The sequence below is a fragment of the Gossypium raimondii genome, chromosome 11 (assembly GCF_025698545.1).
Source record: "Gossypium raimondii isolate GPD5lz chromosome 11, ASM2569854v1, whole genome shotgun sequence".
Lineage (NCBI taxonomy): Eukaryota > Viridiplantae > Streptophyta > Magnoliopsida > Malvales > Malvaceae > Gossypium > Gossypium raimondii.
Genome location: NC_068575.1, coordinates 668,549 through 684,192, shown reverse-complemented (window position 1 = coordinate 684,192; position 15,644 = coordinate 668,549). Strand labels below are relative to the sequence as shown.

Genomic DNA, 15,644 nt, shown 5'->3' with positions numbered 1-15,644 from the left:
ACCTTTTTAACCTACTGCGCACGCGTTTTCGTTGAAGCATATGGCGCCATGTTTGCCTCCTAACTTTCCAATAGTATTCTCGCTTCAATTTTACATACAGGAAGCTATCTCGAGCTTTCTGTGATGGAAGTTGACTTTATTTTTAATTCCATTTCATTGAAGATCTGTTTCGTTTCTTCCGTTTTACTCTTCCACACCTCCCTTTTTTCTTTGCTGCAGTAGAAGTAAGTACAGATCACATCTTGCTTTGATTTTGCAGAATTTCTTTACTTTGATTCATCATCGTTTCATATGGTTTTGTTTTGCTGATTTAAAAGAAGATTTTGATGCTGTTGACCTGCAACTTGTTTGTGTTTTTTCTGTTCTTTTCATTTCAATGATTTGATTTAATCTAAATTTCTCAGATCTGTGTCAAGATGAGCATCGCTAACATACCATTCCCCGAAGATAAGTATAGAGAGATTTCAGACTTGCCACAGCATGAGACGGTGACACCCGCAACCAATCCGAACTTTCAAGAGAGAACTATCTCAGGTGAAAACTCGCTGAGTGCAGGCATGAAAAGATGCTTACCGGGAGGTGAAGAACAAGTCACAAAGAAACAGCACGTGTCCCAACATCAACCAGAGTCCAAAAGTAAAAAATTAAGCTTGGAAGACCTTATAAAAGGCAAAACTGTGCAGGAAATAGTGAAAATATTGATTGATCGGATTAACAGGTTGATTAAGAAAGTAAGGTCTGCTAATTGAATTTAATTCACGTTATTGTTATTTATTATATATATATATATATATTGAAGGTTAAAAAAAAAATTGCCACTAGCAATGACTAGGACAAAGTGGACTTTGCATTATTTTAGATAAAATTGATCATGAGTTGGGTAAAAATACAGGCTTGAAAATAGATTTAGATAAAAAATAAAGCTCATTTTTTAAATAGGTCGAGCCTCGGGTAAGATTTTTTTGGCCCGGGCTCAGTTCAGCCTGAATTTGACTTGAATTTTTTTCTTTGTTGCTATTTTGCTGTGTTTTTGCTATTAGATTGCTACTATTTTGTTGTTATTATTGGAATATTGTATAACTATTATTTTATTGTTAATTTTACTATTATTTGAGGCATTTACTTATTAAATTACAACTATCTTAGTGCTATTTAAGTGCAAAAACTTTTTTTTAATATATTTTCAATTTGTTAGGAAACATTATTGTTTAAAAAGCTGGTTGTTTATCCAATTTTTTTGTTTGAAATTATTGTTTGGATTGAAAAATACTTTTCAACTTCAATAGTAAACAAAATCTAATTAAGATTTGTAAACTGTTTTTACTTTCAAAGTTCACAATATATTGTAGGAGATGATCCAAAAATCCTTATAATGACAATGTAAATATATTTGTTTCTTTTAACACCTATTTTGTGTGTGTATTTTGGGGAAGGAAGGACATGGAGACTGACATGGAATCAGTGCTTGGCCAGCAATGGCCAGTGCGACAGGATCTCCTAGGCGTTAAGGAAAAGTTTCGAGCAATAGCTAATGCCAATTTAGATATAGAAGAGGCAAAGGAAAGATTGCTAGTAGCAGGACGCGAGTTTGAAACGTTAGAAAATCAACGTAAAAAAGTAAGTTTAATTTTTACAAATTTAATTACTCAATTTAAGAGTGAGTCTGGATGAAAGGTGCGTTTACCCATGATTAATGTAAAAATAATGGTGACGGTGAAATTAGATACTGTAGCGAAACTGTAGCATGAGACAAAAAGTAAATTAAACACACCGCACCGTCCATCCAAATTCAACTTTAGTCTCCAATCTAACTTTAACTTTTTAATTTGGTTTTTCAGCCCTCAACAACAGCTGAGAACTCTGATCCTCACATGGTATGCATAATCTTTTGTTTAATTTAATGATGATGTGTAATTTTATGATTTATTGATGATGTATGAAATTTATATATCGACGGTAAATTAAGTATTATTCCTTATAATACTTCTCTTTTCTTATACACTAGATTTATTTTTAGATGTTGCAAGTCAAATTTTTAATTATGTTACTTGAATACGAATATAGATATCAAATATAAAAATTTATGTCTAGCATATACTTGTTCATTTTTCTAATTTTTTAATGCATTTAGAAGAACTTGGAAGGCCATATTTGATACCTAAATTTGCATATGTATTGCTACATTATAATCATAATTTCCTTTTCACTATAGTTGTTTTCTTAGACTTAGAAATAAGACATTGGATATGGGTTCATGTATTATCTTTTTAAGTTTTTTTTTGTTGATTGAATTTAAGCTCGATTAGTATAGATATTGTTGTCAATATAAGAGAATGTGAGTTCGAGTATGTTAAAGTGCATTATCCCCTATTTATGGGTTAGGAGTGACTATGAGTAGTTCTAGATATTATTTAACAAAAAAAATATGATCGAACTTATAATGATATTGTTAAAAAAACTTTTATTTTTCTTTTATCTTAATGTCTCATGTCATTCTTAAACTTGCCTTCTTGCATCTTTCCAGTTAAATTTCAGAATAACATCATAAATACTTTAAATTTATATTTCTTTTAAATTTCAGGATAACATCAAGGAGACATTAAAGAAACAGGTATGATTTACATACATACATACATACATACATACATACATATATATGTAATACATTAGGCATCAGCTGACCCATGTAGTATTTGAGAACCACCAACCAAAAATATTAGGTAACATTATTTAGGTTTCAAAAATTTTTATTGTTGCTAATTGAGTTTTAGTTCGATTGGTATCGATATTATTATTAATGTAAATCTTGTTCTTAAAAATAAACTTGTTTCAACCTCCAAATCCCGAAACCAAATAGAAACTTTTTATTTTTGAAAATATTATGTAAATATTTTGAAATTTAAACCCTCAAAAGTTACCTTACGAAACAAAATCTTTTCTACTATTAGGATCACTGGACATTTGTTGTATTTGTGCTAGAGGTGTCCATGTATCAGGTCGGGCCTCCTAATCCCAAAAAAATTTCAAACCTAAACTTGTTTTCGAGTTTTCGAGCACGCTTGGGCTGTCTAAAAAAACCCATTTTACTATTTAAAAATTAATAAAATAGTATAAATATATTTTAGATGATAATTTATATATTTTATTAATGAACATAATCATCTTGCAATATCCATCATCTATGATTATTTATTAGATCCATGAATTTGTTGAATACGCATTGATAATGTATTTACCTTTTAAGTACATCGCATTAAATCTCAATTAATACATGAAAAAGAATTGTATGAAGCAGGATTATTATTCATTTCTCGTAGTTTAATGTTACTTAAGTAATTTCGCTTGAATTTCAAAATTTTCATTTGGATTTGATTTTTTAGGATGAAAATGCTATTGTAGCATTAAACTATTGAAAAAAGGCTATAGATGACATGTCGTCTTTGTTTCATACAATCAAATTTTTCTTAAAAAAATCAAATCTAACTGAAAATACTAAAAATCAGGAAAAAAAAAATGATTTATCATTCTCTTAGAAAAATATATGGTTAACGCAGAATCACAATTTCATACTATCCTTTCTCGTATAATCCTATACATGCCATTCTCATACTTTATGGTTTTCTATGTATCTTGTTTCAGCTTTCTTCAGGGCCTATTACTGTTGATCAAGATTTTGATCTTGATAATCTTTTAGATTTTGAAAGCCTCCCAAATATTGATTTTGATACAAGTTTCCGACCTCCTGATAATCTCCGGTTTGCTTTTATTGATTGTGAAACCCAACTTTATGAAAAAGGAAACAACCACGTGGGGGTAGAACATTTCCCGGGCTTAGCAGAAGAGTTGCAGAAAACTGATTGGGGAAAAACTCCGAGCTCCTTTGAATCTATTGCGACTCGAATCGAAAAGGATCGTGGAAAAGTTACTGAACTTGGCCATAACACTGCTCAAGTTCTGGTTTGTGCTGCAGTAAAAGAGATGGAAGCTTTTTCAGTTGAGAAATTGGACATGGAGATGTTGAAAAAGTGGGGGGCGACACTCAACAATGCCAAAGAACTTGGTTTTCAGGTGGGATTTGCTGATGATTTGTTAAGGAAGAATTTGTATGTCTACTTTGCTTACAGAACAATCTTGGACGAGGCTAAAGAAAAGGAGGTTTGATAAATCAAAGGTGGCTTAGCTCGCATGGCTGAGAATCAAAGGGTGTTTCCCATTTGCAGCAAAATTCACTGAACTTATTTGGTTTGATGGACTTTGGGTTTCTATATTTACTTCCCTCTATTTGAACTATATGGTTTTGGGTGTCTTGCATGGACTTGGTGTTTTGCAATATAATTTATACTATATGGTTTTTGAGACATTGATATATTTCATCACCATGTGCTAATCTATGAAATTGTGTTAGTTATTTTAGCTAGCTTATTAGACTAAATAGGAAGGTTTTGAAGAGAGTGTATGGAAACGCGTTCAGCTGAACGAATTTTTTATTGACATGTTAAGAAAAGTACATCCAACTTTAGAGATTCCAAAAAGAACACGTCTAGCTAGATACACTTTCCTTGACATGTCAGCAAAAAGCGCGTCTAACTCTCTTCAAAAATCAATCTATTTTCCTAAATCTTGAAAAAGAACGACCTATATGACTAATTAATAAAATTAGCATATATTACCTATTTAGCCTGTTTATTATGTTAAAACAATGTTTTATGTTTGTGCACATTTTCATAGGTTAATAATTTATCATATAGATTCCAAGACATTGATATAATTCATGTAATTATTATTATTATTTTCATGTCTCATTTTTATTGTGTTATAATAATGTATTTATAGGTATTTTATCTTTATATAATTTTTAAAAGAGATGAAAGATTTTGCAGTTGAGAAATTGGGAGACGTTGAAAATGTGGGGGCCGCACTCAACAAGGTTAAGTTGGAGAAATCGTTGTGTTTTGCATTTGCAGCAAAATACACGAAACTATATTTGCATGAACTTGGTATTTTCCAACAATTTCTTTGTTATTTTACCTAGTTTATTAAGTGTTTGTAGAAGTGGTCAAACTTCGGTTAAAATCTATCGAATTGATCTTATTCGGTTAATCGGTTGATTAATCGATCTAATTCGATCAGAGGTTGATTAACGACTTTTTTGAAGTTTCGATTACAGTTAATTAAATTCAAAATCGTATAATTAACCGAATTAACTGAACTTAATAAATAATGTTATATATTATATGCATTAGGCTATTTGGTTAATTTGATTAATTTGGTTAATCCGGTCAAATGAACATTATTAGTTTATTTTTTTGATATATTTTATATTTGTTTTAAAAAACAAAAATATATAAATTTCGATTAATTTGGTTAACCGACTGAATAAACCGAAAAATTTTGAGTCGGTTATTTTAAAAAAAAAAGTTCTATTAATGGTTACAGGATTAAAAAGTTCAATTAATTTAGTTAATGCTAGTTCAGTTCGATTAACTGTTTAAACACTCCTAAGTGTCAAGCTTGAGTGTGAGTGTCAATATGGGCATGTATCCGACTTGGTATACTTAGTTCTTTTTAAAAAATTTCATATATTTAAACGATCCTTTATGACTAAGGCATGAGTTCTTCATGAAAAATAAAAAAAATCTGAGCAACATTGTGACACAACAAGTGAATTCAAATGCCATAAAATTTTGACTTAATTCATGATTTAACCCTTAAATTATACTCATTTTTTAATCACATCCATCAATTGTTGAGTAGCAAAGTAGGCAAGCAACTTGGTCTTCAACATATTATCAACAAATCCCACTTGAAAGTCAATTTCTTTAGCCATAACAAGAGTTGCCACCCACTTTTTCAATGTATACCACTCTAGATCCTCATCCAGAAAATCTTCCATTTCTTGGATTGTAGCGCAGACCAGAACTTGAATACCTATATGAGAGACCTCAGTAGCTTTTCCATGAGCTTTTTCGATTTGGATCGCAATAGGTTTGAGGTAGTTCAAAAACAGGAAAAGTTCGAAATTTCAGTGAGTATTTGAGTTTTCCGATCACCGGAATTTAAACATAAAAGACAACGAGGAAAAAGAAAAGGTTTTGGAAATTGTTTTTAAGAAAAATGACAAAAAAAAAAAGTGGCTTTTATGTTACTTAAAAGAGGGGATCCATCCGTTGACCCGTTTGCGTCCTCCTGGATCTACATGTTTTTGTTGGAAGGCTTAATATCTAATTTGGTCCTCCATTGTTTGTCAGACGTGTGATTTGGTCCTTAATTCAGTTTTAATTAATATAATTTGATTATGATTTAATTTTAATTTAGTCTGTTTTACTGATTCGAATATTTTGTGTGTGTATATTTGGTGAAAAGAGGAAAGCCTCTGATTTTGTTCTCATTCTCAACTGTCACGACCAAATTGAATCGCATGAATGACCCGTGCGATCTGATGTCCGAGACATTATGAAAAAGTATACCAAGAAATCAACAGTGAGCACGAGAATGAAAAATTAACAGAAGATGAGGTGAAGCTGATATTTCTCGAATTAGTAGAGAAGCTTAAGAAACTAGAACAAAGATCAAAGAGGTACATCAATGTTTGAAACTCAAAGACAATGCTAAGTTTGATTTCAAGATCTTAAATTTTTGGTTTTTTCAGGACTTGGATAAAGTAAGGGAACTTGATCCAACCTTTGTTAAAAATATGGTATATGCACACTTCTTTTTCATATTAACCTATATAGTCCCTCTGGCTAGATGGGAAAATTTTCTTTTATGCCCTCTCATAAATTAAAACATTAAATTTAAGTCTTTTAGCCTTTTAATTAAATGGAAATTTACCTTTTAGCCCTATGAAAAGTTAATAATTTAATCTAAGTTTTTTTTAACACAATTTTTTTAGCATTGTTCCTTCCAGAATTTTATAATTTTATCTTTGCCCTAACAAAATTTCTGGCTTCGGATAATTTATTTATGACTCAAAATATTTGGCTTCATATAATTTATTTATGGCTCAATTAAATAAATTTCAGGAATTCATCACAAGACTCTAGTAAAGAAGGTATGATACATACATACAATATTGGTAGATAGAGGTGTTCATAGGCTAAGTTGAGCCTAAGTATGATATTAACACATTTTATTTTTCTTTAAGCTAGGCTCAACCTGAAATATGGGTTTAAAATTTTGCCCAAACTAATCAATATTTTAAACCGACCTAATTTTTTTTATCCAAACCTGCTTAAATTCTAGGTAGGTAACCTGACCCATGAAGTTAATGAACGGTAATGATTTCTCCAAATAGCAATTGATAACTTGAATTCCGAAAATAGTATAACTCATAAATGTAATTATTTTCCAAATCTAAGAAATTATTGGATGGTTGTTTAGTAATGGATTTGAGATTTTCATGTGTTTTTTTTTTAGGATGAAGAATTAGTATTACAACTAAACTTATTGATTTGAAGAATCAAGTTTATGACAAAAACAACAACAACAAAGTGGAGTTCAAAGATTTCCAAGCCTTAGAACAAGCATTAAACAACACTGCTCGGGGGAAAATTTCAGACTACCTCGAACCTATTGCAATATGTATAAAAAATGTTCGAAGAAAAAAAAGCTACTGAGATTCGAAATCGAAACTCGAATTTTGGTTTGCACTGCAACCGAAGAGATCCTTAATCAAAGGTTGTTTTGCAGTTGCTGCAAAATCTTCAGTAAAATCATTAGAGAATGGGTTTTAATTTGTTTTGTCATCGACTTTGGGGATCGATTTTCTATACGAAGTTTATGGTTTTCAATACAATTGTATTCGAGATTAAGATTGAATTGCTCAAGTTCGTTTGATTAGGTTATTTTATCCAATGATTTAAATAAAAAAATTTGAATAATTAACTATTATTTTGTAACTTTTTAAAATTAAGTTGTCAAAACGTAAATTTACTAATAGACATAAAAGATAAGCATCGATAATAGTTGTTTGATGCTGAGTTTGTTGAGATGGAAAGTGTCTAAGCAGGTGCAGAGCTAACACCGACCCCCTAAAATAGAAAATTTAACTTTTACTCTCTTTATAATTTATAAAATTTTAGATTAATATATGATAAAATTATATTTTGGCTCCTCTAACAAAGATAAAAATTTGATTTAATCATTTAAAATTTATAAAGATATAAATTATTAAAATAATAAAATTATATTTTTACTATAGTAACAATATATAATTTGCTTCTTCTCAAACAAAATTTTGGTGTGCCTAAGAGTGATGTATTCGAAAATGGCACGAAGTCTGTAACAGTAACCAAAGCTCCGGTTATCAGATGGGAAGAAAAAAGTGAGAAAGAAACAAAAAATGATTGTTTGGAGTCCTTCACCTTTGGGTTATGTCAAGATCTAACACCTCATCATTATTAAATTTTCTTCTTTAAAAGCAATTCGAAAATAACATGTTAATTTTTTCTCGAAAATTAAAAAGTATTAATGATTACTATGAAAATAATAAAGGGTTGGATATTTTACCATATTTTGATTTGATTTTTAGAGATTTATGATGAAACTGATGTATTCTTTTTCGTTTGTTTTAACCATTTTTTTTCAACTCTTTTTTTTGTCAAGCACTTTTTAAAAAAAAAATTTATCAGTGTTACTGATGTGTCAGGCGACACCATAAAAAATTAACTTTTGTTCGTATTTTATTTCTATTGTATAAATAAAAGAATACAAATACTTTTTGAAAATTTATATTGGTGCTGCCAATGTGTCAAGCAACACCATTTAAAAAAATGATTTTTTTAAATCGTAGTTCCGCCAACCAGTCAAGCGATACCTACTGTTACAGTAGAAAATATCCCATTTTTGTAAATAATCTAGATTTAATATCATTTTCATAATTAATTATTATTTTGTTAAAAAACCCTTTAAATTTTATTAAAATTATACAAATATAACTAATATTTATAAATAATATTATTTTTTAAAATCATTAATAATTGTAACGATTATTTAAAAAATGTAAAAATTATAAAAATATAAAAAATATTGAAAATTATATAAATTGTTACAATGTTATTAAAAACATAAATTAGAAGATGCCGAAAATAGGAAGAAATTGCAAAATTATTATGCCAAGATAACCTATAGAATGGCTTATGACACGAAAGATGATTTTTTGTGTTCTTGAGCCCATCAACTGCCCATTTGTATTCTTGCCTGCCAAGCTCGAACATGATACTTTTGTGTGGATTTTGAAGGCTGCATCAAAGTTTATTTTGATAAACGCTGGATCTTGTGGGCGCCATCTCTCCATCATAATCTCTTAGCAGGTAAATTTCTCTCTCTATATCATCAATTTCCTTGAGGTATTCTCTTATGAAAACAACTGATTCATGTGAAGATTTTTTAATCCCTTCATGCATCTCTTTATTCCTTGTTGCCCAAATGATCTAAGGAGCACAGAACACTGTTCTACATTTGCGTGCTGAAATGGTAGACACGATATCCATTAACCAGTGTCTAAATCCACTCTGTAATACATCCTGATTCCAATTTTTTTTTTCTAACTGCTGCCATATTTCTTTTACAGTGATAAAATCTTGGAAAGCATGCTCTGTCGTTTCAGTTCCATCTGAGCATCAAGGACAGACTGTTGAACTTCGAAGCCTTCTGTAATGGAGATTACAATACGTTGGAATGTAGTTATTAAATAGCCTCCATATTGTAATCTTATTTTTTTATGGCAAATCTGTCTGCCACAACTTCTTGTAGAAAATGGTGTGATCATTATTGCAGTGTCTAGGCTCAGATGTATCCTCTCCCTGTAATAATCTTTTGTAACCACTCCTAACGATGTACTCACCAGTTGGCTCACCCCACCAGACCAACCTGTCTTCCTGAGTGTGTTTGGAGAGTGGAATACAAAGGATGCGCTCAGCTTCTTTCGAGGAAAAATTTTTGGTAATATGATCTCTCTTCCAGCATCTTTGTTCTTGATCGATTAATTCCGAGACAACATTCAAATCACTCATCCTAACACTATTGTGAACTTTGAAGTCCACGGATCTCGGTAGTCACACATCCTCCCAAATTGAGATATTAGTCCCTGCCCACACTTGCCAGCACATCCCCTCCTGCAGCACTCTCTGGGTGGCCCCTTACTCTTCTAGGTATATGATGGATTACTCCCTGAATTCGACCTCATAAAGATAGTCTCTAGGTAATATTTTGCCTTTTAGCATTCACGATAGTAGAGAATTTGGGTATTTTGCCAAATGCCACCCTCAACATTAAACTTAAGTTCTGCATCCCAAGCCCCCATCCTAAATTTAACTCAGATCAGATCAAATTATTGAAATACTAACTGTTTTTTTTTTCCCAATTTAGAACAAAAATAGAAAGAAATAAGCAAGTCAACCAGCATTGAAATGTTCTTTGAAACAACAAAAGTTTCCTCAATTAATTAAAGAAATTGCCATTAAAAAGAGGAAATTCAGCAAAATCAAAGAAAAAAAAAAAGAATAGAGATTAAGTAAAATGAATTAGAGAATTGCGTAACACTTACTACTTCGATGGAGTGAAGAGAGAGAGGAGAAAAAGAGCAAGCAAGGGATAAATCTCAAAATTATATATGAATTTTGATTTAATGTGTAATTATATACATGAATTTTAATATGGTGCAATTATACAGTAAAACTCTAATTGTGGTTCTCTGTTTACTTCAAACTTTAATTTTAATTTAATCATGTATATTTAAAAAATAAAAAATAATTTATTTTTATATTGGATAAATGTAGTTGTTTATGTATGCATTCTATAAACATAAAATGATGTTATATCAATAAGAATCGATCAAATCAAAATTTCATATATAAAATTGCACAAAATTAAAGTTCATGTATAAAATTGTTCGTTAAATCATAGAGAAAAAAGAGGAAGAATGTAGATGAAGTTTTCATAATTGATCCAACTGATAATATTATCTATTTTAAATTCAATCATTTTTTTCGGTTCGATTGAATAAAATAAAATTATATTAAGAATAAAAAATTAGTTTATTTAGTTTGATTACAGTTCAATTGATTCATTGTCCGGTTCAACTAATCTGATCAATTTACAAGTCAATCGTCTAACCCCTTATTTTGAATCAATATCTTGATCGATTCTCGATTCAATTGATTCCACTGACGAGTTTAGTTCAATTCTGAAAACAATGATGTACATTTGACGTGCAAAGATGAAGGCAGCTTTGCGAATATAGATGTAATAGTGGTGGAGCGGATGGGTTTTCACCCCTTGACCTCGACTTGATATTATATACCCAACATAATTCGATTTTGACTTGATTTGAAATTAAATATTAATTTAATTGTTCTAATTCCGATAAAAAATCAAAGTTATATTCAATTTTGACTTCAACTTGAATTGATATGACACATTTTTTCTTTATGTATTTCTATTAAAATAAAAAAATAATTTTTAACTTTAATTATTTTTAATGATGCTATGAATTGTTTTTAGTTAAAATTATATTAGAGCAAATATTAATATAAATTTTATTTTCATATATTTTAAGTTAATATTATATACTAGAAATTCTACCACGTATATATGTGTTTAAAATAACTTACGATAAATAAAAATGTATGGTTTGAAATTAATAATAATAATATATATATTATGTATATGGAACTAAAATAAAAATGTGGGTCAAAACTTTTGTGTAATAATATTAAAATATAAAAAATAAAACATTGATTGGAGTGGTAAAGTTGAGGTTTTCTGTTTGATAATAGTATAGGTTCAAACCTTTAAACTTGTAATTTTTATTAATTTTATATAAGGGTAATTTAGTAATTTCTCAAACCGAGTTGGTGTAGACGTGACACCAATTCAATTAAGAATTTAAATAACAAGATAGAAGTAAAAGAAGCATCATTGTAAAATGTAAAAAAAAACTTGTAAAACTATTTTTTCAAATTTATTAAAATATAAATAATATTTAAAATTCATAAAATTGTTAAAAATTGTAAATATCATTAAAATTGTTAAATAATGATTAGAAATTGCAAAATTATTCAAAATTGATAAGAATTTTAAATTTTAAAAATTATAGTAATTTTACAATTTTATTAAAATAAAATTTTAAAAAATCCCAAAATAGAGCCACGTATAAATCAAATTCAAACCTACTAATCTTTGACATCGACAACTTGTGACTTTAATTTTAATATTGAATATTTTAATTCAAACTCAAAATTGAGCTTAGACCTCATAATCAAACATAAATTAAATTAATTTCTTACGAAATTGATGAATTTAATCTTATCCTCTATTTAGTATTTAATTTTAATTAATATACCAAACAAAATTTATAACTTAAATTTAATCTTAAATTCTTAATTTTTTATTTAACAAACATAAAATTAATCTCAAAATAAACTTCATATAGAAATCCAAAGTCTAAGGACAAACACATTAAAGCCAATACTATTGTAGACATTGCAGCAAGCCGCCGCCGCCGCCAACAACACAACCATTTGCTTCTGCGAAGCTATTTTTTTTCAGTCGATTTGGGAAGATTTTGAACAGCAAAATAGGCTAGCAAATTCTTCTTCAACAGATTATCAGCAAATCTCACTTGAAAACCAAATTTCTCAGTGTAATTAAGTGTGGCGCCCCTTTTTTTCAAGGTATCCCAATCCAAATCGCCAACCGAGAAATCTTTCATCTCTTTGATTGCAGCGTTGAATGGCGATATGAAAAACATCAGTAGTTTTTCCACGATCTTTTTCGATTTGGATTGCAATAGATTCGAGGTACTCTGGAATTTCCCCTCAAGCAGTGTTTTTCAATGCCTGTTCCAAGCCTGGGAAATCTTTGCATTCCACTTTGTCGTTGCCTTTGTCATAAAGTTGGTTCTCCAAATCACGGAATTTAGATTGTACTCCTTCACGAGTTAGATCATCGGTTGCAGGTTGCAGTAACTTTTACCTTCCATTGGAGGTGGAAAAAAAAAAGTAATACTCGATTAGGTTAGTAATACTTAACTCAAACGGCTCGTGAGCCATATCGAGTTTTTTTTTTATATTTTCATATAATTAAATTACATTATTTCTTTTAATATATTATTAACTTTAAGCTTAATTATTAAACTGATCTCGGACTCGAGTATCAAGTTCCAAATTTAGAAATCGAGCTTGAACCTGATAGTATTTGAATTTAACTTGGCTAGATTACACTACATAAAACTCAATTGAGATTTGATGTCTGGTTATGTATCGGAAAGACATAAAAGAAGCATGAAATCTCAAATTCATTACTCAACAAAGAGAAGGGGAGGCTATTAGTGATGATAGTGGTGTGTTTCATTAAGTCTTATCACCTTTGCAAAACAAAGTTGCCTTGCTTTTTCTAAGAGATATTACCACTAGACAGGGACCATTTTGGAAATAAAAACCAGATTTTGAGGCTCAGACAAACAAATTTTCCAAATAAATAAATGAATATTAATAGAAGTCGGTTCCTTCAAACTTGCAGATTTATTAAAAATAAATTGAATATGAATTAGTAAGTTCGATTAAGAGACTTACATTATTTATCCTCTTTTGGTTGGATCAATGTAAATTTCCACTATTTCTGGCACGGATGACTTGATAAACTCTTCTTCATTTTTTGTTAATGATTCTAGTCGGTACCGGAGCTCCCTCGGTTTCCTTATTCCTTTTCTTTCTTGTCTCAATAGGTCATCGGAAAAAAAGTTCAGATTTCTTGTCTGGCTTCCATTCGACATAGACTGATGCTCGAATTCTGCCACGCCATAACCCATCTTCTTGTTCGGATCTGAGAAATTTAACTCAGATTTCCCAATCAGAACAACAGAAAAATTATGAAGGATATGATAGCGAATTAGTAGATTTAGGAGTACTTACAGGTTTCATGTATCTATATCGGTAAAGAGAAGACAGAGAAACGGCCGGCGTCGACGATGAGTAAAGCAGGAAAAACAAAGGAATTCGTTGGTTAGAGAAAGCTTGCAAGTCGGGTCTATGTGATTAACAAAAAGAAGAAAAAAAAGTTCATCTACGTGATTCATTGCTTCCACTCTTCATTTCATGCATGGTTTAAAACAAATCAATATTTTTTTCATATCAACTTTATCTTTATTTCGAGATTTTGAATAGAATTTAGTGATCTTAATTTGCCAAAGACTTAACTTTTCCGTCGTCTTCATCCTAGTTGGACAACCTGCTTCCAAAGTTGTGATCTTTGCAGCCATTAAAGGGAATTTAACGAGGAGGTGATTGAAAAAGTTTAACATGTCGAGCACCCTTTCAGAGGAAGTTAACCTGTTCTTAGTGACCTGAATTTGAGAGCTCATTGTGGGAAGGTAAACATAATTGTTTGCCCTTGACCAGGGAAAGAGAAGCCTTCTAAAAACATCGAAAGATAACTCATGGAGCAAGTCATCGGCATCGTAAGGTGCATCTTTCAGCTTTCCAAGCCAAGCTGTGAAATTGCTGGTCGCAGATCGCTCTTCGGCGTCAGGCAGAGACGATGATTCTGAGGTCGTCGGGGTCATCTTTGACAAGGCGCAGCCTTTCAGAGAGAATAAGGGAGCTCAATTTGTCGCCCAAGGTGAACCCAGCTTCTTTCTCGCGCGCGCATTCGACATAACTTTCTCGCGATGGGCGCAAGCATATTCAACTTCAACATAACTTTCTCGCGATGAGCGCGAGCGAGCATACTCTAACAATATTAATTTTTTTATCCATTACTGTCGAAATGAACTAAAAAAACTCGTCCTAACAGAATTGTAATGACTTACTTATCTTTTAGCTTTACCAAAAACAAAAAACAAATCATTTTAAAAAATGAAGTACTCCAACAACTTCTCCTTTCTGTCTACTTCAAAAGCTAAACAAACCATTATGATCTCCACTAAATACCGACGTTGAGATTTTTTTCAAAATACAATCAAAACTCTATTACCTAGGCAGACTTGCGCACGGCTTTCGTTGAAGAATAGAGTCAAGTTTGACAGCAAACTTTCCGGTAGTCTTATCGCGTCAATTTTACATAGAGAAAGTTAAAATCTCGAGCTTTTGGTGATGGAAGTTGGACTTATTTATAATCCCATCTTATTGAAAAATTGCTTTGTTTCTTCAGTTTTTCTCTTGCACACCCCACCCTGCTCTTTCTTTTTTTCACTGCGGTTTTACTCGTGCCAAAATGAGCATAGCTAACATTTCATCCCCTCAAGATAGCTATGGAAGATCTGGAAACTTGTTACCACCTGAGAGACCGACACCAGCAATCAATCAAAACTTTCAAGAGTGAGATATTTCATTTGGCGACTACACGAACCAGAATGGAGACATGAACTTTCAACAGAGAGAGATCGAGAACTACTTGATGCCGAGTGCAGGCATAGGTGAGAACTCCTTGATGCAGATGCCCTGCACATCCCATGCCTGCACTCGGCATCAAGGAGTTCTTAGCTATGCCTGCACTTGGCATCAAGTAGTTCTCGATCTCTCTCTGTTGAAAGTTCATGTCTCCATTCTGGCTCATGTCGAGATCCTTGATGCCGAGTGCAGGCATAGGTGAGAACTCCTTGATGCCGATGCCAAGTGCAGGCATAGGTGAAAACTCCTTGATGC

At 31.1% G+C, this 15,644-nt stretch overlaps 1 protein-coding gene across 1 annotated transcript; it reads left to right on the top strand.

Annotated features, from left to right (window-relative positions):
- Nucleotides 1-18: 18 nt before the first annotated feature.
- LOC105761755 (uncharacterized) lies at nt 19-4,360 on the top strand. The gene is made up of 6 exons (XM_012579670.2): nt 19-224; nt 405-731; nt 1,438-1,617; nt 1,839-1,874; nt 2,582-2,611; nt 3,640-4,360. The coding sequence occupies exons 2-6, from the start codon at nt 417-419 to the stop codon at nt 4,159-4,161; spliced, it is 1,083 nt and encodes a 360-aa protein (XP_012435124.1). The 5' UTR covers nt 19-224; nt 405-416; the 3' UTR covers nt 4,162-4,360.
- Nucleotides 4,361-15,644: the final 11,284 nt, after the last annotated feature.